The sequence below is a fragment of the Protopterus annectens genome, chromosome 2.part1 (genome assembly GCF_019279795.1).
Source record: "Protopterus annectens isolate FY-2018-M chromosome 2.part1, PAN1.0, whole genome shotgun sequence".
In the NCBI taxonomy this organism is placed as follows: Eukaryota; Metazoa; Chordata; order Ceratodontiformes; family Protopteridae; genus Protopterus; species Protopterus annectens.
In genome coordinates, this window is record NC_056729.1 from 351595973 (window position 1) to 351620692 (window position 24720).

Below are 24720 nucleotides of genomic sequence, written 5' to 3' on the forward strand. Positions count from 1 at the left end.
GTTCCATAGGAGCAACTTGGGGCACAAGCGGGCTGTCCCAGGGGCGGATGGTGGAAGCCTGGCCCAGTGCAGAGAGAGCGGACGGGCGGAACAAGTGCGGGGTCCGGAGACCCTCAACAGGGCCCTCTCCACTACATCAAGCCGAAGGAGCCGACCTCGACCAAAGGATCCGACAATCGGCTCCCCTCGGATCCGAAGAGTGGATCGGAGCGGCGCGCGGATCCGAAGGACAGTGCGCTCCGACAGACGGCGCGAAGGAGCACTGATCCCCGGATCGAGGCTCGGATCCAGGCTCGAGAGGTCGGATCCGGCGACTCGAGGGCAGGGTCGGATCCAGTACCAAGTACTATCGGCGCCGACCCACCCGGCTCAGCTGCTTGGCTCCAGCTGCTCGAACCCGGATAGCGGGTCGGAGAAGGAGCAATAGGCTTAAAAGGGTGTTGAGCTCCCAGAGGGAGGCAAAGCACTCCCATCTGCATCTGGGCCTGGATGAATCTTCTCATCATCCGGTCCAGATCAGCATCGAAAGGCTATATGTGGATCTCGACGAGGCTACCGAGGTAGGCCTGGAGTGCCTCCTCGATAGCCTCGACGGAGATCGGGTCTCCTCCTCCTCAGGACCCGGTGAAAAGCACACAGGGGACGGAGCCGAGAAGGAGGAGACCGAGCCGATTAACGGAGCCGGGAGAAGCCGCTTGGCTGGCGGGGCGAAACAGAGGTCTCGGCCCGCTTGTGGTGCTTCTCCCTCCGGTCCTTTTTCCTAGCATCCCTCTCCTCTCCAGAAACGGGAGGTTGAGTCCCAGGAGCAGGAGGGGGTGCCACGGAGGGAATAACCGAAACCACGGTTACTCCCGAAGGAGCGGAGGCCGGAGCCGAGTCTGGCGGTAAAAGGCCCGCCAAGACAAGCTTGGACCTCCGCTCCCTCACTGCCCTGGGGTTGAACCCTGCACAAATGGAGCACCCAGATGTGAGGTGTTCAACCCCCAGTGCATTTAGAAAATACAGACTTGGGCTGATCAGCCATCCAAATCTATACAGCTACCAATTAAAAGTAACTAAAAGTAATACAGACACACAGGCCCAACACACGCACACTACGCCAACAGCGAGGGGAGGGAAAAAAAATACTTAATTTAACTCTAAATAAAACTATCAAAGAGGGAAACCTAAACTTTCACACAAAAATGTACAAAAAACTTCAAATTTTCTGATTTAACAGATATAAAACTAGCACTTAGCTGAGAGCTATAGATACCAATCCAGTCACCAGCGCGGCAAACGAGATCTGGGGTCATGAGGGTAGAGCAGGGCATTATGGGTGAGGGGAGGAGCTGAGCTTGGATCCATAGCTGGAAAACCATGCCGGTTCGGATCCGATATCGGATCCATAACCCACAGGTTGCAGACAAATGAATATCCTACTTCAGATCCCTAGATACCACCTTTGGCATAAAAGTAGGGTTGGTTCTTAAGGAGACCCTGTCTCGGGGAAAGATTATGAACGGTGGTATTGCCATTAGGGCCTGTAGTTCCGAAACCCTTCTTGCTGAGGTAATTGCCAACAGGAAAGCTGTCTTCCATGAGAGGAATTTTAAGTCCACTGAAGCTGCTGGCTCAAAAGGAGGTAGAGTCAGTTTTTCTAGGACGAAGTTGAGATCCTAAGCTGGCACTGGAGCCTTTCTTGGTGGCGTAATGTTCTTGATTCCCCTAAGGAATTGCCTTAGCAAAGGATGTGAAAACACAGGTGGATCAGTGTTATATCTAGCTGAAATAGCTGAAGCATGTATCTTTATGGAAGAATATGAGAGTCCATTCTGAAGCATATCTGCCAAATATTCCAGGATGAGTGGGATGTTCAATAGTGATGCATCATGACCCCTGCTGGTGTTCCAAATGCTGAATCTCTTCCATTTTGTCAAGTAAACCTTTCTGGTGGATGGTCTTCGAGCTTCTGTTAATATCCGCTGAACTTCCTTGGAGAGAGAGATAGATTGAGGTTATTCATGGGATCTCCCAGGCTGTCAGCTGCAGTGTCTGAAGGTTTGGATGCACTGTCTTGAAGTTGTGCTGAGTCAAAAGTAGGGGCCATTGAGGAAGGGCCCACTTCTTGTTGTGACGTATGCTCCGTAGTAGCGGGTACTAGTGTTGTCTTGGCCAGTCTGGAGCTATTAGGATCCCCTTGGGTCTCTCTGCTTTGATCTTTAGTAATACTGTGGTCATCAATGGCAGAGGTGGGAATGCATAGATTTTTAGGAAGTTCCAGTTGAATGAAAGAGCATCTGTTTTCCAAGCTTGTGGATGGCATGTCCTTGAACAGAATAGGTCTACTTCTGGCCTGCCCCATGTCGAGGTGAGTTGTGTGAAGATCCTTGGGTGTAACCTCCACTCGTGAGGATCTATGAAATTCCTGCTTAGACTGTCCGCCAGCACATTGTCTTTGCCTGGAACAAACTGGGATTGTAAGTGTATGTTCAGGCTCAGTGATTTTTCCCAAAGATTCATTGTCAGTCTGCAAAGGGGGTAGGAATGAGTGCCCCCTTGCTTGTTTATATACCACATCACAGTGGTGTTGTCTGTCCGTATCAGTAAATGGCCTTGTTGAAGTTGTTGTCGAAAGGCCTCGATGGCATGCATTACTGCCAGCATTTCTTTCTGGTTTATATGAAGATGTGTTTCCTTTGGAGACCATTGTCCTTGTATGCATCTGCCTTCCATATGCGTCCCCCATCCAATGTCTGAGGCGTCTGTGGTCATGGTCTGTGTTATCGGAGGTTTTTTGAATGACATACCTGTGTTTGCCTGGCTTACAGAGGCCCACCATAGGAATTCCTTTTGTAGGCATGGAATGAGCGGTATGGTTGCCTCTAAGTTGTTGTTGTGCTGAGACCATAGGCTTTTTAAGTACCATTGAAGCTTTCTCATGTGCAGTCTTGCTAATGGAACCAGGAGAATGCAGGATGCCATGTAACCCAGGGCCTGTAGGAATCTCCTTGCAGTCATCTGGGTGAGTTTTGCCAAACCCTTGAAATAATGAGTTAACTTCTCTTCGGTCAGGTAAGCCATTTGAGAGGCTGTGTCCAGATTGGCTCCTAAGAAGGTTATTTGCTGGGATGGTTGAAGTCTTGACTTCTGAAAGTTGACTGTGTATCCCAGAGCCTGAAGTAATTGTATGACATAGTTCAAGTTTTTTGTCAACATCAGTTTGTCGTCCGCTTGTATAAGGCAGTCGTCCAGGTACGGGTAAATTTGGATCCCCTGGAGTCTGCAATGAGCAATTACTGAAGCCAGGCATTTTGTGAATACTCTGGGCGCAGTAGATAAGCCAAATGGCAATGCTGAGAATTGATCATGCTCTGGCCCTGCAAGAAATCTGAGGTATCTTCTGCAGCTGTGTCTGATAGGGACATGCAGGTATGCCTCCTTGAGGTCCAGAGTAATCAGCCAAGACCCCTTGCCCAGCATGGGAAGTAGTTGCTGTAGAGTCAGCATTTTGAACTTTGGTACTATGAGAAAAGTGTTTAATGCGGACAAATCCAGTATTGGTCTCCATTGAGTTTCTTTTCTTGGAACAAGGAACTGTCTTGAGTAGAACCCCTGGCCTTGTTCTTGTTGTGGTATTCTTTCTATTGCTTTTATCTGAGCAAGCAGAGAAATTTGCTTGATAGCCTCTGCCCTCTGGTTTGGTGGTAGGTCTGGCATGCCCTGTTTTCTGGGTAAGGTGTGAAAATGGAACCTGTAACCTTGGTCTATAATGTCCAAAATCCATTTGTCTTTTGTCAATCTGTGCCAATTGTCTGAAAAGAGATAATTTTCCGCCCAAGAGTGCTTCTGTTTGCTCCTTGGTTGGCGGTCGTAGAGGAAAGTCATGGAGATTGTGTGAGGGGCGGGGGAGACCCCTGTGTCACATCTTTGGTTTGCTGGCTGCCATTGTCGTCCCCTGTAAGAACCTCTGTATTGTCCTCTTCCTCGGCCACGCCTGTTTTTACCCCTTTTAAATTTTTCAGGATTAGGAAAGGGACCAGTTCTTTGAAGGCCAATTCCTGCTGAATCTGGGGGGCTGAACCTGGAGGAAATCTTTGACCGTCTGAACTGATTTTGCTTTTTCCTCGATGGACTTTAACACATCTTTAGCATTAGCACCAAAAAGCTTGTTCTTTTCCAAGGGTGCATCCAGAAGTTTTGCCTTAACATGATCTGGTAGAGGTTGTTCTTTTAACCATGCATGCCTGCGAATGACTGCCCCTGTCATAGCTGCCCTACATGAAGCTTCCAATGCATCATATCCACACTGCAGAAAGTGATTGCTGACTTGCTGAGAATTATGTACAGCTTCCTGCAAAGACTTCCTGTCTAAAAGGTCAGGAGAGGCCAATGTTTTCTGTAAATCATCTAACAGGTAATCCTGATATTGTAACATATGAAAAAGGCAATTCAAAGCTCTCATAGATAAGGTGGTAGAGGTGTACACCTTTTCCCCCCATCTCTCTAATGACCTAGCTTCCCTGTTGGAAGGCAAGGGATTTTTAGAGGTGGAAGCTGAAACACCTTTAGGTCCCTGAGAAAGTTTCTAAATCAACAGTATGGGCCCTGAACAAATGGGAATGTGTGTCTGGGACCCTGCAATATCTGTCTGGCTTGGCTGGAGCAGGAGGAAGAGAATCAGGGGTAACACTGGAGTCAGAAAATAGATCATCCAAAACATCAAGCACAGAAGGAATAGCTAGGGGCCTGTGCTGGGGCTTTTTAAGGAAGGTTCGAAGGTGCTTTCTGGAATCGGAATATTCCTGGCCTTGCCACTTGAAATGTTCCCTCATGGTATGCAGAACTTCCCCAAAAGAAATATCCTCAGGAGGGGAGGCCGAGGGGATGGAATCCTCTGCATCCGAGTCCTCATAGGTCTGAAAGAGGTCTTCCTGGCCCTCGGAGTGGATAGAGTCCTCAGAATCTTCATCTGAAGGGATAGGTTCAGAGGGTTCAACCCGGGGCCTCTTATCAGGAGGAGGCTGGGATGCTCTCTCAGGATGGGCCTGTGAACCTCTAATCATGGAAATTAAGTCTGCGGCCATAGACATGATTTGTTTCTCAGGAGTAGTTTGAGGCAAGGTTTTTGCTGTAAGGTGCTTAGTCTTGCTGGCTGCCTTAGCCCGAGTGTAGGCCTTAATAGACATGGCCATAGGAGGCCTGGCAGCTCCACGTGCAGGAGTGACCTTATCTACAGCAATGGTCTCTGGCATTTCCTCGGTTTCAGTATCCGGAGGAAAATCTATAACTGGCGGAGTGGTATCTGGTATAGGAGTAGTCTGTATTGCGGTGTCTTCGGTTCGGAGCGGTGGAATAACCGTCTCAGGGGGAACCGGAGCACTCGCGGTAGGTTTTGGCGTGGAGTCGGTGGTAGAAGCGGGCCGAGGATGTCGGTCCCTGTCTTTTCGTTTCTTGGGCGTTTGCAATGTCGGAAGCTCAGACGGCATTGTATATGCAAATTTTTCACCAAAAAAGTCTTCAGCGAACTCCGCCCGGCGCCTGAGAGTGCGCTTGTTGAAGCGAGCACAGGCGAGACAGGCCGAGACGTCGTGGTCTGGGCCAAGGCAAGGAAGACAGTAAGAGTGGAAATCCTTATGAGGTATTTGTTTACCACAAGACAGACAATTAACTTTTTCAGTAATTTCTGACATCGGCTGAGGCAAGAAAAGGTCCCCAACGGGGTACTTAGCTTTTTTGATGACTTTGGATTCGAAGAATACAGGAGCTGACCAACCGGCACTTGCGAACTGCTTCTGCTTCGGGTACCGCGCGGCAAGAAAGACTCAAGAAAATGGCGTCGGCTGATGCTTATGTACTCCAGCCGCTCTGACGTCTGAGAGAAATGCGACATCAGCCGACGTCGGACCCAGACTTTGGAATCCGGCCGACCGAGGGCTGCCTGAGGCAGGACAACCCATATGTTATGACTGCAGTTGCATTCTTGAAGGACATCAACACACACACAATTTAAACTAGAGATTAGCTATTAGAAAAAGGAACAATCTCACCAGGCCAGGAGCTCTTCACTAGGAAGCAACTGTCTTCAGCCGCAGCAAAAAAACGATCTGAGGTAATGTGGTTGGTAGTAAGGGATTATGGGTAGGGGGAGGAGCTAGGAGCTCAGATCTTGAAGCTTGGAAAGCTGCTGGATCGGATCCGAGGTCGGATCAGACTACCCACAGGTTGCAGATCAAATGAAGTAACTACTTCAGATAATAGGATACTCCCAAAATCTTGCTGCCAACTCACTTTTGGCCCAGACAGCATTGGTTCCCTCTTCCTCTGCACTTAGGCAAGGGCAATCTCGACAAGTTCTCTCACACAGTGGATCTTCTCATCACACCTCCCAACCGTACCGAACTACTTGGTTTTTACCGAGTCTGGGGTTCAAATGAAGGGGTGCCACGATTCCAGAGTGGCATCCCTTCATTTCCGATTTTTTTTCTTTGTTTTTTAATTTTCGCGCTGACGGAGCTGACATCATCACGTGAGCAGTGCTGTCAGGTCCATCAGGGCTACCAGCCTGTCGGAATTGAGCTCCTTGGAGCTCACGTAATTCATGCAAAAAACTGTTCAAATGCGAGCGGGAACGGCAGTGTGCAGGTCAGGAACAGCAGCTCTGATGAAACCTTGTGTGTGCAGGTACGGCAGCAGCAACAGCACTGAATGGAGTTCCTAGACCTATAAGAAAATGAAACCTGGCTGGTGGGTGTATGCAGGAATGGCAGACTGCAAGCAAGTAACACAAGTAAGCAAAGGAAACCTTGTGTGTGTGTGTGTGTGTGCGTGTGCGTGTGTGCCGCCTGCCTTTGCAAGGAATGATCACTGGAACCACATTACAGTACCTATTATGAGTATCTTTTATCGCCAGCTCACTAATAGTTAAATGGAGCAGTTTGTTTCAAAGTGATTTTGATAGCAGTTAACTTACTAAATCATCTAGTCTGGTAACATAAATGCGTTTGTAGTTTGTACAGAGTACATATTTATAGCATTTACGTGACAGATGGCATTCAATTGATGCATAACTTAGTGGATGTTCGCTGTTCATCTTGCTATGTTTTTCAGTTCAAATGTACGGCATTTTTTATCGTTTAAAAGTCAAACTGTATTTTCTTTTTCCGCATACTTTTATTATAACGTGCAATGTGACACGTACATTTTTAGTATTTTCACATACTTTTAATCTTATTGCAAGCACTGCATTGCTTCCTAATGTTCAAGCTAGGACATCAGTTAGAAATACAGTCAGGGAAAGGTATATAGTGGTAAAAGTTGTACAGCATGAGCAGACTGTAGGTTCTCACCTTATGGGAAAGTAGCAAGTCTGCTTCTGTACGCTTCTGTCGTTCTCAGCTTTGCTCTATTTCAGGTTTAATCAGCTAGAATTGCTGACGGTTTGATTAAGGATTCTATTCAGTCCATGCAGCAAATTAATGAACTCTCAAGCACTTAGCAAGACTGCCTAAATGGTAGAAGTCAGGCCAGAAGGGTTAGGACTTGACAGCCATTTAACAGGAAAGGCTACATGTTTAAATGATCCCTGCAGTTAGAGTTTGATTGTTTTGAAGTGGTTAAACCAGGAGTAACATTTTTATTTTTGAACAGTTCAACTTTGCTTTCAGTACAACCTGTTCTATGTGATTTCAGACAAAGTTTGCAAATACTTTTTTTTAATCTAAGCAACTTTTTCATTCAATTTTGATGATCTTATTTATTTTTTAAATAGGAGTTAGCAGCACATTGCAAAAGAACATTTAATAACAATAGCAAATTAAACCTTTGGTACAAGTGACAAGAGCCCCTTGTGAAAGCTCTGGATTTATGCTTCATATTTGTTCTGTTCCTCAAAATCTGTGGTTTTATGGCTTTTTGTGGCAAGTCAGTGAAGGATTGAATTTAATTAATAATGACAGGCATTTGAATTTCAGACTTCATATTCTTCATAAAATAAACAAAACCTTTTATTCTATCAATTTTCTAAATTTATAAGGTCAGTATTTGAAATTTGTCCCTATTTTAGGGCTGTAAATATATTCCCCTATTATTGGCTTTGTCCAGGATTTTTGTGCTAGCAGGTTGACTTGAGAGCTATGGTGAGAAGTGAGAACTGACTTCTGTATTCCCCATTGTTGGTGTTGTCCAATACAATTTGGATTTCTTGTGCTGCAAAGTTGAGAGATACAGTTGAGTATTGAGTGAATTATACAAGGAGCTGAGAGCTTCAGGGAAAGAGAAGTCAGGAAGGTATATTAAAGAACCCATGTAGGTTTCTTGTTTTGTGTGCAAGGGGTCTATGACTATGTAACAGCCCAAAGGTAATCTTTATCCACCACTGACCAGATGCATTTTCTTTGGATGTAGTGTAGGTTTCAAATTTTCAATATTGTTTCAATGAATGAGTTTCAAGGGCAGAGAAGTTTTAATGCTATGTTTATTTTTATTGTGAGACAGTATTGCTTTGTTTAGCAGGTATCTAGTAATGTTTGTGCATTGCGCTATAAAATGTTAAATAAAATCCAAATAATCAATGTAGAAGTAAAGCAGTATGCACATTAGTGTTTATGGTAAATGGGGTGAAATAGCCAGGTAATGGGACATTGGAATGGCTGCAGGGGGACTCTGGTGCCATTTTGGTTGCCTGTTCTTCAGTTTGCATTTGAAAGTTGGTATCCAATAATTCCAGTGGGCGGGGTTACATGATTATGTATGCTAATTTTATGTTAATCAGTGTACAGATTTGTACCTATTTTTCATGGGCCTTGTCCAGATTTTTGATGTTTCCAGGTTGAGAGGTATGCTTCTCATACAAGACAAGGGATCTTTCATCCAACCCCACCTGTCCACACTTCAATGGACACTACAGGTGATAAGGTGCATATAAGGAATCAAAATCCTTTTTGAGGATGTGCTTTGGGTTCTGCAGGAGGCCAGGAAAAGTACAGTTGTGTACACTTACCATAAATGTAGATGTTAGAGTGTATTGGTGTTATCCGCCTGCAAGTAGCCCTCAGTCGGCCCGAATACCAGAGTCTTGGGATTTCTGTGTCTGATACGGTCACTTCCTCCATGACGTCAGGGGTATAAAACATGCAGCAGACTCCATTAGTTTTTCTTGCCTCAGATGTCAGGTGCCCCCACAAAAGGGAGCAAGTACATGGTATGGAACACCCCCAAGCAAAAAGCAAATACACATGATATAAAGTATGCCAAACAAAAAAGATAGCTAAAAGAGAGGGGTCAGGGGGCTGGAGGGAAGGTAACTACGACTGCAACAGTGAACACTCTAACCGACATTTATGGTACGTGTACACAACTGTACTATGTTCTTCGTGTTTCTCTGTTGCAGTCATCACATTTGGGTTGATTCCCAAAGCTAAGGAAGGGTGGAGGCAGTTAAGGAGCATTAGGGCTAGCAATGAGGCCCTTTAAGACCGCTGTGGCAAATCCAGCTCTGGATTTAGAAAAAGATAGGCAAGTGGTAATGCTTGGTGAACGTACAGAGCTCCAGGATGTCCCTGGTAGGGACTCCTCTGAGTAAAGCAGTAGATGTAGATGCAGCCCTGGTGGAATGTGTTCTTAATACCCTGTGGGATGGGTTTTCCATGATGCTTGTAGCAGAAATGGATGCAATGTGCTATCCATTTGGAAATTGGATGCTTTGAAATGGGCTTTCCCTCTGCCCCTGCAGCAAAGCTGACTAGCAGCTGGTCAGATTTTCTGAGAGGCTTAGTCCTGTCCAGATAGAATCTAAGCAGTTTGTGCACGTCCAGGGAATGCAATATCCTTTCCTCTCTATTCTGGGGATTAGGGAAAAAAAGTAGCCAAATGGACTGGTTCAAGGCCACACTAGATACCACCTTGGGCATAAATGATGCATTAGTCCTGAGGGAAACCCTGTCCGCACGGAAGATAATTAAGGGTTCCACTGCCATAAGGGCCTGCAGTTCAGACACTCTTCTTGCAGAAGTGATGGCTAAAAGTAAAGCTGTATTCCAAGAAAGAAATTTCAACGCTGTTGTAGCAGCTGGATGTGCAGAGACTAATTTTATTTGGACAAAACTAAATATTTATGATCACCATTTTGTTTTTCATCTTAGATCAGGTTTGACAGTTTCCAAGCAGACTATTTCTTCTTTGATTTCTAAAGCCATTTCATAGGTTGGTACTAGGCTATTGGCCCTAGGGCCTATACAAGCCTAGCCATAACAATTCCCTGGCTATTTCTTCCCACACTATTTACTTTCCAGGACCCCTGGCTAGCAGGGCGACTGACGTGATCCCCAGGGAGAATTTACTTTCTCCCATCCAATCAAGGTTCCTTTTGAAGAGGGCCAAAGAGGCGCTCTGTTTGACATGTATGGGCAGTCTATTCCAGAGTCTGGGGAGTCTCTGGGTCAGGAACCTATCCCTCCAGCATGCTTTGTTTATTGTGATGACAAGGTTTAGATCCCTGGAGTGTATGGCTCTGAGGAATTGGATTTCTTTAAGTGTAGCATGTCCAGGAGCTCTGGGATTGACATGGCCTTGTATGTTAAGCAGAGACTGCCTCGGGGTAGACTATATGTGAGAGTATAGCTGGAGTTTAAGGCTGTCAGCATAGGGCATCTGCTTTAGGCCTGTGATTATTTTAGCTAGGTATTTCTGCGGCCTTTTCAGTTGTTGCAGATGTCTTGAGAGGTACATACCAAATGGGGCGTTGTATTCTATAATGGATCTAATGAGGGATGAGTACAGTGGGACAATGACCTTTTTTCTGGATGAACAGCCCTTAGTGATGGTGTGCCACATAGGATTTCCTGACTGTTGTGATGATGTGGTTACTGAAGGTGAGACCACTGTCCACCTGTGTCCCCAGGTCTCTTATCACACTTTCGGTGTTTAGGGTACTGCCACCTATGTGGCAATTCACAGGTACATGTTTTTTCCCCAAAGGGGATAACTATACATTTCTTGGTATTGAGCTAGAGCCCATGGCTCTGGCACCAAGCATCTGTTTCTGTAAGGCCCTTTTGTAGAGTATCCACATCATTTGGGGATTCAATAATGGCTTCCAGTTTGCGGTCATCTGCGAACTTTGTTAGCCAGAGTCCCTTAGTGTTGGCCTGTATTTCAGAGAAGTAGATGTCAAACAAGAGTGGTCCCAGGACTGAACCCTGAGGTACTCCGCTTGGCACTTGTCTGGAGCTGGATTTGGAGTCAGCTACTTTTACAGTTTGGGTTCTGTCAGTAAGCCAGTTGGCAACCCATCGAGTGACGTAGGGATTAATGCCCAGCTTAGTAAGTTTATCTATGATTCCAGAGTGGGGGGGGGGGGGTGGTGTCAAAGGCCTTGGTGAGGTCCAGATAGGCTGTGTGGACTGCCTTACCCTCATCCACGGCTCTGAAGACTAATTCAAAGTCAATCTTTTTGTCGTCATGGTTAGAATCTTCCCTCTGTGGTTTATGTTCACTCTCCTAGGGCTGTGGCATCTTCTGGTACTTTTTAAGGGTTTGGATACTAATTCTATTCTTAAGGCAGCTACATGGTCTATGGTGCATACCTTTTATCAAGCTTTAAAAGTTAGACGTCATATCCAGGGCTAGAGCAGTTTTTGCCAGGGCCATTCTTCATGGGTTCCTTGAAGGCTCTGTTGGCCCTTCCTCCTCCCCATCTTCTTCCTAAGCTTTTGCACTCTCCATGTTAAGAATACTGCCAACAGTGAAATGGACGGACATAATACAGTTGTGTAAAATCACACATACAATATTTGCCCTTCTCTTCACTGTTGCAATATTCATTCCCTTCCTCCTCCCCCTGGTCTTTTGTCCCTTTGGATGTATAGGTTACCCTCTGTTATCCTACGGCTGAGTTCCTTCTGGGGCTCTCAGTTCTAAGGATATTTCCAGATGTCACCTTTATGCCCCATACCTTGCACGAGGTGCAATCAGCGCATCAACAACCTAAAGGCATTAGTATACTGGCTGGACATCCAACTACCTTTGGCAGGAGATCCCTCATGTTAAGAGTACTGCAACAGTGGAGAGAAGGACATCTGTTGTTATAGTAAGATTTTACACAACTGTACTTTCTTGGGAAAAGTCAACTAGCACCCACTAGTCTGGCTATAGAGAAGATTTCACAAGCTTGCATCAGTGATCATCATAAGGGACCCATTTTGGCTCAGGAAATAGCATACTTCTGTAAAGAAAATATCTGGTATCCACCAAGCTTTTCAAGTGACTAAACCCATAACGTAAGAAATGTTGCAACTTTAGATTGCATTATAACTTCAAAGTAGTAAGAGTTCATTATGAAAAAAGTACCCTCTCTACTACAGAGTAAGATAGTGCAACATAAAATGTTAAATCAAAATACAAATCCATACCTTTAAAAGAAATTCAAATAAATAATTTAAAAAGGGATTATCAGACTCCTCTTCCTCCTCCGGATCTTCTTCCTTCCTTGGTTGCACAAATGATGTAGCAAACTTAACAACAAAGTCCATTACTCGCTCTACCGTAGGCTCACGCTGGTATACAACCATCGGATATTTCAGAAAATGAACAAACTCCTCAAAGAAGACTGTTTTATCCCCTGCCTTCAAAAGAACAAAAGTAATCAATGTCAGATTAAAATCTGGCAAGGCAATTATTGAGATATCATTACAGCAAATAAAAGCATAAATAAAAAGATCAAAGGTTACACTATTACACAATATGCCAGAAGATTTTATTTTATGCCAATCAATTCTTTCCTGGTCCTGCCTGCTGCCTGGCCTAAAAAAAAAACACAAGTAGAAAGAAACAGATCACTGCAATAGGAATCATAATATGGATAATCAAACAGAAACAGTCCAAGTCTTATAATACTTCTATAGTCAGACATCACTGCAGACAGAAGCAGATGTGCTCTCAAACGTTAAGGAAAGCTGAACTCTTTATGACAGCATGGTGCACACGCATTCAATTGTTTGGAGCTCCAGCACAAGCAGACAGTAGTATGCCAACAAATGCTCCTACGGAAAAGACCAACCTAGAGGGTCCAAAAACAGTTATTTCACTGCATTTCCTTAATGACGCATTTGTTGGTTATCAGCATTTAGCTGTGCCGGGTGGCCAATATTCAAATTGATAAGGACTAAACGACGATGTGTTTACAGGTTTGCTCAGGTTCTCCACAACCCATAACTGAGGCCATACTTTGGACTTTATCTTCCCAACATTTGTGACGACTCAGGCTTGGTGGTAAAACTTCTCTTCGCCAGACCACTTCTCTCTTCAATCTGGTAAGTACCACCTTAGTCTCCTTGATCCTGAACCAAAGGTAATTGGTTCAACTAGTCATAAGATTCCTAAACTTTTTGTTCCACAAATTGGAACCGGCCATCAAATCCTTCTCCGTAAGCTTAAAATGTCTAAACGAACACACCACTGTCTGGTTACAGGGTTACTTTCAAAGCAGATCCTCCCAGGTCTATTACAAGTCCTCCTTCACCTTGTGGGCATGCATAACACAGGAGTACCACAAGGCCCAGTGCAAGGTCCATTGCTCTCCTTACCATTTACCAACAACCTCTGCTAGAACTACCAAATTTCAAACTAATGATGTACACAGATGACCTACTTTTCTTACAAGCCAATGCAAATTGCATTGATTTGCATGCTATGCGTCTTTGCCTATATGAACTGGGTCACATCTGAAACCTGTCCTCAGACCAGTCCATCTACCCATTTTAACAAACTATAATGTTGGGGATCAAGAAAACTCTTTAGATCTATAATGAAATCAAATCGTGAAGACAACTAAATGAATACAGAGGGAAGGATGCACCAAAGTCTTGAACTAGAAGTTAAACATGCTGCTGCAGAATTCCAAGAGTCATGAAAAAGTAGAGGAAAGGGACGTCAGTACTAGGACTGCTGGAAACAAAGTAGTGTAACAAGAGCATATTTTTTCAAGTAATGGCTACAGGCAAGCTAAATTTCTAGAACTGATGACAGTAGAAGAATCTTTAAAAAAAATTGAGACAGTGAAAGTTAGGATATTAGAAAACACTCATCTGGACCATGCTCATATGAAGGAAAAATAGATTCATAGGTATATACTAGGCCAACTACCATGGCCTTTATAAGCCTTGCCCCACAATCCAATAGTGTCCCTGTGTATTATAGGCATTTATTAGGAGAATGTATGCTGGTAGTTTCTAAAGTGTGTGTATGGGGGGGGGGGGGTCCTGTTCTGTGGCTTTAGCTGAAAAGTGACAAGTGGTCGTGTTTTAAGCTATTTAGGAGGCATCCAGGGATATTATCCAAGCCAGCTGAGGCTGTGATTTTGTCTTTTGTAAGTGCCACCAGGTCCTGTTCTCTTCTAATAGGGAGGTGGGAGGGTAGGCTAGTAGGCATTTCATGGAGGAAGGCAGGGGGAGTGAGGGTGTACTTTGAGCTGAATTGGTTAGCCAGATTTGCAGTGCTGCTCTGCGAAGATGAAATCACTGACCACCAGTGTGACACTACTGTGTGCAGTCTTTGAGGTTAAGGACATAGCTGTAGAAGGCCTTGTGGTTGTCTTTAGCTGGGAGGCAATCTTGACTTTGTAACTGGCATTGTTGGACTTGGTCCTCTTAGATTCAACATACAGTTTAGTTTGGAGAACTCTCATGGGAAATGCTCTTCCTGATTTCAGCCAGGACAAGTTTCCTTTTGGTATACACCCTATTAATATTAGGATTTCACCAGTGTGGTTTGTTTTTGGTTTGGTTTGGTCTTACTTCTAGAAGGTACAGCAGCCTCTATACAGCCATTTACATGGTTGTACAGTGATTCTGAACAATTCCCCATAGATTGCTGTAAACGTGAGGTTAGTAGGAACACTAATTGACCACCTAAAAATTGCTCAGTGGGGTATAGTTTGCTTTAGAATTGTTCCAGATCGTTACAGGGTTTGAGGGGCTTACAGGAGTCGCTTCCAAAGGAGAGAATTGGTAGACTGACCTCACCAGTGAGGACATGACACGGGGGGGGTAGCACTTACCCATACCTGGTCCAGTAGGGTTGAACTTCTGGTGACTGTGAGCACCATCTAGTCAAGGGTACTTGTGTTAGTAAAGTCCAGAAATTGTGGCTGCGAGTTTGAGGCACCATGTTTTCCCAGTTTACAAAGAGATGTCTCCCATGAGTAGAGTATTTAGTTTAATGGTGAGTCCCTTCAGTAGTTCAACTTCCAAGCTATGGGATTCTTGGGACAGAGGGTGACCTACAGCTTACTAGGACAAGGAATGGGACTTTATCCAGATGCAAATTACCGTAGACTAACACCAGGGAATCATCCTGCTTAAATTAACCTCCAGGTATACGTGTTGCTAATGTAGCTTGAGACTCCACCTTTTGTCCCAGATTGTGCAGCGGATGGTCTAAATGTGTGGAAGGCACTGAAGTCTTGCACTGCTTAAGTACATTCTGCAGACCATGTCATGGTACTGGTACAGATGTCTATATTCTCCAGAGGGAAAAGTTGTAGTGTGGCATTTTTTGTTTAGGCCCCCAGCACTGAGCAGTAACACTTGGGTTTCTTTGGGGTTTATTTGCTATGTTGGCAGGTTTATCAATTTGGCACAGCCTAAAAAAGGCTGCAATGGAGTGAATAAAGTTTAAGCCAATATCGGATAGCCTTTGGGGGGGGGGGGGGGTGTCACAGACCATCCTTTGCAAAGCAACATAGTTTAACTATGCCCTCCCATGCTGCTAAATACTGAATTCTCCTGGAAAGCCGCCAGAAACTAAGCCAATTGCTAAAGTCAATCTTTTCATTCTTGGCGAATGCAGAATGCTGTTCAATGCAAGGTGCATACCTGCTCGAGACCGAGAGAGATCAAGGTTTCTCCATGAAGTCCAGGGAGGAGCATCTCATATCATTAAATGCCCACATGGACTATGACAGAATCATACTGGTACATGTGGTGTAGTGACTTGAGTGTGCGCGCAACTTAGTGGATCCTGGCCCAGGCAACCAACCAATAGTTATCTTTCCCTCATTCAGTCTAGTGAGTGGGGAAACTGCATCATACAATGGACTCTCCTATGACATCCTGTGTAATATGCTTGCTTGATGGGCTTTGCTCTTGGGGCTTCACTGGGTATAGGTGTGTATGGTGCTTGGTGTTACTTTTGGTGAGTGCTTTAGAGATTGCCAAAGATAGGCATAGACATTTATAGGCCTAGGAGATGTCCCTCCATATCACTGCTGCAGTATTCTTTAAGGGCCTCCTGCCAAGAATTGCCCAACATACACCAGCATACCAAAGCCATTAGTACACATAGGAGTCATACAACACATGTATGCTCCCCATGCAAGGCACAGGGCATAGACATATGGATGCACACATTGCCACCAGTCCAAACGCCATTGCTGAACTTTGTCTGAATACCCCTCTGCTGTGCTGGTTACTAAGCATTGTTTTCAGACAAGTGCCTGGTTGGGTTTTTTCCTCTTTTTTCTGGTCAGTGTGGGAGGCAGATTCCCTATAAAGGTAAATCGCATCCAGTCTCTTCTTGTTTGGGAGCTTCCCATGATCATATGCAGTGCTATACTGGCCAGGCGACTATGCCAAATACCCTTCATAGGTGGTCTTTCCTCCTTGTCCATATACTTGGAGAACCATATCTTAAGTTGAGTCAGAGTGCCATCTCAAGGGCCAGCCATCTGCCAAGAAGTGAAAAAAATTAGGTTTTATTGGGCTGCTGTCCAGCCTCCCCTAGACACTGAGGCTGGTGAAAGCCTGGAGGACCATTCTGTGGTTGCTTCGAATTCCTCTGTTACTATCTCAGAGACCAGAATGGATCTGGCTTCTCATGTCCTCAGACACTTTTCAAATGTTTACACCAGATGTTGAGGGATAACATTGGCTGATTATATCCAAAGGACCAAGAGGATTCCTCCAATTTTAAAATTAGGGAGGAGATTCCTACAACCATTAAATCTTGCCATGGGTCTGACCCACTGAGGAAGTTGTATGCAGACGTCCCACAGAAAAAAACAAAGCACATTTCCTGTTGTCAAGATCCCCAGTGTGAATGACAGGATTTCTTTAATGCCCTTTAAACCTACTAAACGGATCTGTGACTGCTCCTGTCCCCTGGTCTTCTGCTCCACTCAAGAGGCCTAGGGAACTTTATTCCTTGAATGAGGAGCTGGACTTGGGGGGATGAATCCTTGGCTCACCCTTCCCAAATACCTTCCTCCTTGGACAACATTTCAAAGGAGGACTCCCTAAGTACAGATTCCTCAAAAGGAACTCTTTGGGGATAAAACAATCCATCATACTAGCAATGGTAAGTGGGATTGTTCAAGTCCTGGAGATTCAGTAAATGTATTATGAGCTCCTACAGATGGAATCTTCTAAGCATTTGCTGTTCTGGCTGCTTTTCTGGACACTTTCAGCAGCGCCTGTACCTCCTAACTCATAGGTTGGTACTAGGCCATCGGCCCTAGGGCCTATACAAGCCTAGTCATAACAATTCCATGGATATTTCTTCCCACAATATTTACTTCTCTGGACCCCTGTCTAACAGGGCGAATGACATGATCCCCGGGGTGAATTTTCCATCTCCCATCCAATGAAGGTTCCTTTTGAAGAGGGCCAAGGAGGCGCTCTGCTTGACATTTATGGGCAGTCTATTCTAGAGAAGGGGGAGTGTCTGGGTCAGGAACTTATCACTCCAGCATGTTTTGTTCACTGTGATGACAAGGTTTAGATCCCTGGAGCGTGTGGCTCTGAGGGACTGGGATTTCTTTTAAGTGGCACATGTCCAACAGCTCAGGGTTTGACATGGCCTTGTATGTTAAGCAAAGATAGCCTCAGAGTAGACGATATGCCACTGAGTATAGCTGGAGTTTTTTTTTTTTTTTTTTTTTTTTTAAAAGACTATCAGCATATGGCATCTGCTTTAGGCTTGTGATTCTTTTAGTGAGGTAATTCTGTGGCCTTTCCAGCTGTTGCAAATGTCTTGAGGTACATATCAAACAGGGCATTATACCTTATAATGGGTCTAATGAGGGACGAGTACAGTGGGACAATGACCTTTTTTCTGGATGAAAAGCCTTTAGTGATGGTGTGCCACATGGATTTCCTGACTGTTGTGGCGATGTGGTTATTGAAAGTGAGACCACTGTTCACCTGTGTCCCCAAGTCTCTCATCACACTTTCGATGTTTAGTGTACTGCCACCTATGTGGTAATTCACAGGTACATGTTTTTTTTTTCCAAAGGGGATAACTATACATTTCTTGGCATTAAGCTTGAGCCCATGGCTCTGGCACCAAGCATCTGTTTCTGCAAGGCCCTTTTGTAGAATATCCACACCATATGGGGATTCAATACTGGCTCCTAGTTTGCAGTCATCTGCAAACTTTGTTAGCCAGAGTCCCTTAGTGTTGGCATGTACTTCAGAGAAGTAGATGCCAAACAAGAGTGGTCCCAGAACTAAACCCTGAGGTACTCAACTTGGCTAGAGCTGGATATGGAGTCTGTGACTTTTACAGTCTGGGTTCTGTCAGTAAGCCAGTTGGCAACCCATCGAGTGATGTAGGGATTTATGCCCAGCTTAGTAAGTTTATGATTCCAGAATAGGGGATGGTGTTGAAGGCCTTAGCAAGGTCCAGACAGGCTGTGTGGACCACCTTACCCACGTCCACAGCTCTGGAGACAGATTTGAAAAAGTCAATCAGGTTCAGGAGACGAGATTGGCCCTTCACAAACCCAAACTGGGTGGGGTCCAGTGTTTGAAGGTTGCCAATGTTTTTGTTTATGAGTTCTATGATCATGCGTTTCATGCCCTTGCAGATCAGGCTAGTCAGACTGAGGAGGCGGTAGTTCCCGGGATCCAAGGTGGATCCCCCCTTGTGGAGTGGGATAACTGCAGCTGTGCGCCACTTGGTGGGCACGAAGCCTGAAGTGAGGCTATGATTAAACATGACACTTAGGTGAGGTGCCAGTTCATTTTGTAGCTCATGTAGTACACAGCCTGGGATGTCATCTGGTCCCATGGATGCTGTATTCTTAGCTTTGGAGAGTGCGGTTTCTACCCGTGTGGCTATGATTATCAGAATTTGGCAATTTTTTGGCATTGAGATGGGCCCTTGAGGGGGTGAAGCTGGCACTAAATCTGCCAGGATATTGGCAATATCCTTGGGATCAGTATATTTAATGCCATTCTGTTGGAGCTCAGAGCAGATCTGAGCATTGCCATTTAGATTCTTGACATAACTATAGAATGCCTTGTGGTTGTCTTTGGAATCTTTGGCAATTTTATTTTCGTAACTAGCTTTTGAGGATTTTATGAGGGAGCTCAGCTTCTTACCGAGGCTGGTGAGGGAGTTTTTTTGCATCCTGGGATTTTCCTCTTCTACAACAGTTTCTTCTTTCTGTTGTATAGTTTGTTTATAGCAGGGGACCACCAGATTGGATTCCTTTTTTGGAGGAGAGCATCTTGGTTCTATTTGGGATGGCACAATTCATGAACGAGTGGATGTGCTCGTACAGTGCCTTAGTGTAAGATTCTGCAGTCGAACTTTTAGATCCAGTCTGCATGGGTGTCGAAGTTTGCCACTTCGGACTTCAGTAGCATGAAGTTGGATTTGGAGAAGTTTTTTAAAGGCAGTTTCCTTACTGGGGGGGGGGGGGATGTGAATGTCAATGGTGATTTGCTTATGGTCAGACCTGACCAATGAGGGGGTGACCACTGGTGTGGAGCATCTGTCTCCCATGTTGGTAATGACCAGGTCTAGGATATTGGAGCCCCTGGTGGGACAATGGATTAGTTGATCTAGGGCATTGGAATTTATGAATTCCAAGAACCGTCGGGAAAAGGAGTTAGTGCCAGAGTAGGTTTTCCCAGTTAATGGCAGGGTAGTTGAAATCGCCCAGCATTAGGGTGTTTGGTTGCATCTTAATATTTTCCAGTATGTTTAGAAAGGTGTAGTATGGTGGGGGATCTGTAGCAAGCTCCAATTTGGATTGCAGTCTTCCCTAGTGTTAGTTGCACCTGGAGAATTTCAGATGCATTGTGTGGGGCAACTAGCCTGGAAGTGTGAATACCCTTGGTGAATATGGACACTCTTCCACATTTAGTGTTTCGGTCTTGGTTTTGTGGCCGGAAAGTGTGGTAAGAGTTGTAGCCTGGTATTGCAGGGGTGCTCTCTGGAGCCTTGAACCAAGTCTCAGTTACTGCACAGATATAGATGTTCTCCATTTTTAGGGAGTGCCTCGAGAGAGTGCATTTTGAGGTTTAGATTTCTAGCATTGAGCAGAATTACCTTCAGATTTTGCATGTTTGTATCGGTTACGGTTGTGGTTTTGTCCTTTGAACCTTGCCTAAAAAAGCACTATAGGGGTGGGCAAGAGCTTTAGCCAGTAACCTAAATCCCAAAGGTGACAGGTGCAGACCATCTATGGCAAAGCATTGTGTTTTGTCGATCATGTCTTCCCAGGCAGACAGATACTGGATCCCCTTTGACACCAGAAGCTTAGCCAATTGTTGAAGTCAATCATTTTTGTCCTTATACTGTGATATCATTCTGGGCAAAGGCAGGATGCTACTCAGGGCCAAGGGTCATACCTGCCTGGGCCACATGATCTGAGAGCTCTTCCATGTCTTTTCATGCAGTCCAGGGAGGTACGTCAAGTCATTCACTCCAGCATGGACAATGAGAGAGTCGTATTTGTACTTGCTGTGGAGTGACTTGATAAGCCCGCTGCACCCAAGAAACTAGACCTATTATATAAAGTGCCTGAGGAGTGCAAATTCCTTTACAAATGCCCATCTGCTGACCAGTCTGTAGAGTCAGTCTCACCTGATAAGCCATCCAAGTTATTGCTCTCTGCCAAATTGTTGTTTTCTGATAAGGGTTGTAGGGCTATGAACAGCTGGGCAAAAAAGTTTTCACTGCTGCCACTTTCTCCTTTAGGGCCATCAACTACTAGACTCATATGTCCAAGTATGGTTTTGGCCTTCCAAGGTTTCAAAGGTGGTTTCAGACATTCTTGACTCACTGAGTGGAAAGCTTTTTCCCTTTCCCTGCTGGGCTCTGCTTCTCAGTTTGGCCACCACTCAATCAAATGAAGTTATGATGTAGCCAACATCTTATAAATAAATCAAAGGAAGCAGCCCTGGGAGAGGTATTATTCTTGGCTATGTCTTCAGGCGTTACGTGATTAGCATTAAGGTCAAACATCCGGATGTTCCCTTGGATAATAATCTTTTTGGATCTGCTGCAGCTGAACTTTAAGTCTCTGCAGGACAAGAGTAAAGTCTTACAGGAGCTGAAATTTTGATTCTACTATACCCAAATTTCAGAGGAATTATCCCTAGAAACATGATTTTGTTCATAGGCAATGGAATCCTTCTCCTGGGGCAAGAAAGGTTCTAGATGCGTTTCTTCTGCCAAGTCTACAAAGAACCCTTGCCATCCAGAAGCTGGCTTTCCAGGACAAACTGGGTTCTATTTGGCAGTCTGCTTCCTCTTGCCCTCTGCCAGGTTGTCCCTGTCCTCGTCTCCTCCAAATTGCTATGATCATTCCAGACTCTTGGGTTCTGTCCATCAGTCAGGGGTACTTCATGGCTTTGAAGTCCCTTCCTTTTCAGGCATTCCTCAGGATCTCATTTCCCCAGAGGTTCTTCACTACGTATTCTGTCCAGAAAGGGAAGGGATTTTACTCCACAATGTTTCTGGTACTACAAAAGGGCACAGAGACCAATTCTGGATCTTTCCAGCTAAACACCTTCCTTACAGATGTCATATCTGCAGAAATTCTCCCTCTTACTCTGGACCTTTCTGGTATATCTGGATCTCTAGAATGCATACCTTCATATCCCCATCCATCCTCTCTTCAGAAAGGGTTTTACATTTCTAATCTCTTCCTACCATTTTCAGCTCTCTCTCCTTTTCCCTTTGGCCTCTCTACTGCACCAAAAGGTATTCCCACAAAAAACAGTTGTAGGAGAGAGACATTTGGCGATGCAAGAAATTCAGATTTTTTCCGTCTAGACAATCTGTATATTCATTCAAACTCCTTCCCCCCACCACTCTGCTTCAGGATCTTGGGTTTACTACTTCCTTGTTGCAACGTCTGGGATTCACCACAGGCTTTCAGAAGTCAGGTCTGATGCCTCCCCAAGATCATATTTTCCCTCAGCTGCAGACTCCAGACAGTTCCCATTCTGACATCGCTGCCTGCCTCCAAGGCTCTGTTTCTAAATTGCCTTTTTCAATCCTTTTTCCTATGGTATCTTATCCTGGCCAAGGAATTTCTCAGGGTTCTGGGGTGCATGGCTTCCACCATTTACATGCTCCTTCTCGCCAAGCTCCATATAAGGAGGTTTCAGTGGTATCTCAGTGGGGCTTCAACATTGACACCCTTTGGACTTCCAGTACCTTTCCTCCCCTGTCTCGAGCTTCACTGGTGGATTCATCAACTTTCACTTAACCTGTCACTTCTTTACAGAACACCTGCGTTGTTTGGAAAGGAAGTGTCACACAGGACTTGGGTTCCCTCCAATGGTCTCAAGGTTCAGATATATGGTCTCCCTCCTATGGTCTCAAGGTTCAGATATATGGTCTCCGAGGTCAGTTCATATCAAGGTAAAAGAAAAGGGCTTTGTTCAGGCTTTTCATCCCTTCCTCCACCCCAGACCTCAAATTTTCAGACAATACCACAGTAATATGGCACATCAACCAGCAAGGGGGAACAAGGTCTTTTCTTCACAGACTAGCACTTGTGGTCTGTGAACTAAACTAGCCAGTATAAAAGTGACTTCAGGCAATTTATATTCCCTTGGAGCATAATCTAGTGGCAAACACCTTCAGCAGTTTCAGCACACAAGCTCACAAGTGGATGCTTCAGAGACACGTTTCTGGACATACCTCATCAGTTAGGTATTCCTCAGGAAGACGTTCTGCCTCTACTCTAATCAAACAACTTCCTCTATTCTATTAGAGTTCCAAAGTCCTTTGGCTTGGAAAGTGTACGCCCCGTTTTTTTTTCCTTGGAAGGGGGTGTTTCTATGCACCTTCCCTCCCCTTTTCCTGTTACCTCAAGTCTTGCATAAGATCAGACTCCAAAGTCTTGTTAGTGACTCCCTTTTGGCCCAGACAGTATAGATTCCACCCTTCTCATTTGGCCAAGGGCAAATAAACAGAAGTTACTTCACCAGGTGGCTCATCTCACACAAGGCAAGGAATCTCATATCCATCCTCACTTGTCCACTATTCAGTTGACATTGTGGGTGACTGGGTTTTGATCCCTTTCAGGCACCTCTTTTCTGAAGATGTGCTTCAGGTTCTGCAGGAGGCCCTGAAATACACAACCAGGAAATCTATGTGTTCAAATGGAAGCGATTTTCTGCCTGGTGCCTCTCACCATTAGGATGGTACAGTTGTGTACACTTACCATAAATGTAGATGTTAGAGTGTATTCACTGTTGCAGGCCTAACAAATGGGTTATCCAGCTCCCGGTAGCCCTCAATCGGCCAGAATACCAAAAGGAAAGAACATTATGTCAGCTGCCATCGGTTGTAAAGGATGTCAGTACATCCGATACAAAAAGCAGCCAATGTCACTTCCTCAGTCTTTCTTGCCATAAGAGTCAGGAGCCCCCAAGAAAACAAGGCTTAGACCAAAAATAAAAGTATCCGTGATAAAATAAACCTAATTAAGCCTGCACCTTAGGAAAGGAGAATAGGAGAAGACCAAAAAGGGGGAAGGAAGGAGGGAAATCAGGACTGCAACAGTGAATACAATCGAACATCTACATTTATGTTATGTGTACAAAGCCGTACTGTTAGTGTTTCACTGTTGTAGTTTTAACAAATGGGTTGATTACCAAAGCCCAGACAAGAGGGAGGAGGTACCAATACAATCAAGGATTGGAGAGAATGCCCAGCAGAACAGCAGTGACAAAACCTGCCCCAGATCTAGAAAACAAAGGCAAATTATAATGCTTTATGAAAGTGTGTACAGAAGACCATGTGGCAGCCTCTAAAATGTCTTTAGTAGGGACACCCCTTAAAAAGGCTACAGAAATGGAGGCTGCTCTCGTAGAGTGGGTCCTCACCCCTTGAGCGGGAACCTTGCCATGAAAGGAATAAAGTAATATGAAAGGAATAACAAAGTAATACAATGTGCAAGCCATTTAGAAATGGTTTGCTTAGAAATAGCTTTGCCCTGAGCTCCAGGAGCAAAACTGACCAATATCGGAGCCGATTTCCAAAGGTCCTTAGTCCTGTCCAGCTTAAGCCTGAGCTGTGCACATCAAGAGAATGCAGGATCCCTTCACCTCTATTTTGAGGATTAGGAAAGAAAGTAGGAAAGTGTATGGACTGATTAAAAGTCAGGCTTGAAACCACCTTAGGCATAACAGGGATTGGTCCTCGGGGGAGACACAATCTGCATGGAAGATGAGAAAAGGCTCCACAGCCATCAAAGCCTGCAGCTCAAACTCTCCTTGCTGAAGATATAGCCAAGAGGAAGGCAGTTTTCCGAGAGAGAAACTTTAAATTTGCAGTGGCAGCTGGCTCAAAAGGAGGAAGAGTGAGCTTCTCCAAAACAAAGTGAAGGTCCCAGGCCAGAGTAGGTGCACTTCTGGGAAGTTTTAAGTTGCTAACACCTCTGAGAAACATTTTCATCAGGGGATGAGAGAAAATGGGTTGATCAGAAGAACAATG

At 44.9% G+C, this 24720-nt stretch overlaps 1 protein-coding gene across 1 annotated transcript in view; it reads right to left on the minus strand.

Moving 5' to 3' along the window:
* The window catches only part of NCAPG (non-SMC condensin I complex subunit G), a 1684114-nt gene that overhangs the window by 1418681 nt on the left and 240713 nt on the right, over positions 1–24720 (minus strand). The window contains exon 3 of the mRNA XM_044063449.1: positions 12390–12602. Coding sequence (XP_043919384.1) covers positions 12390–12602 — 213 coding nt within the window. The remainder of the gene's footprint in view (positions 1–12389; positions 12603–24720) is intronic.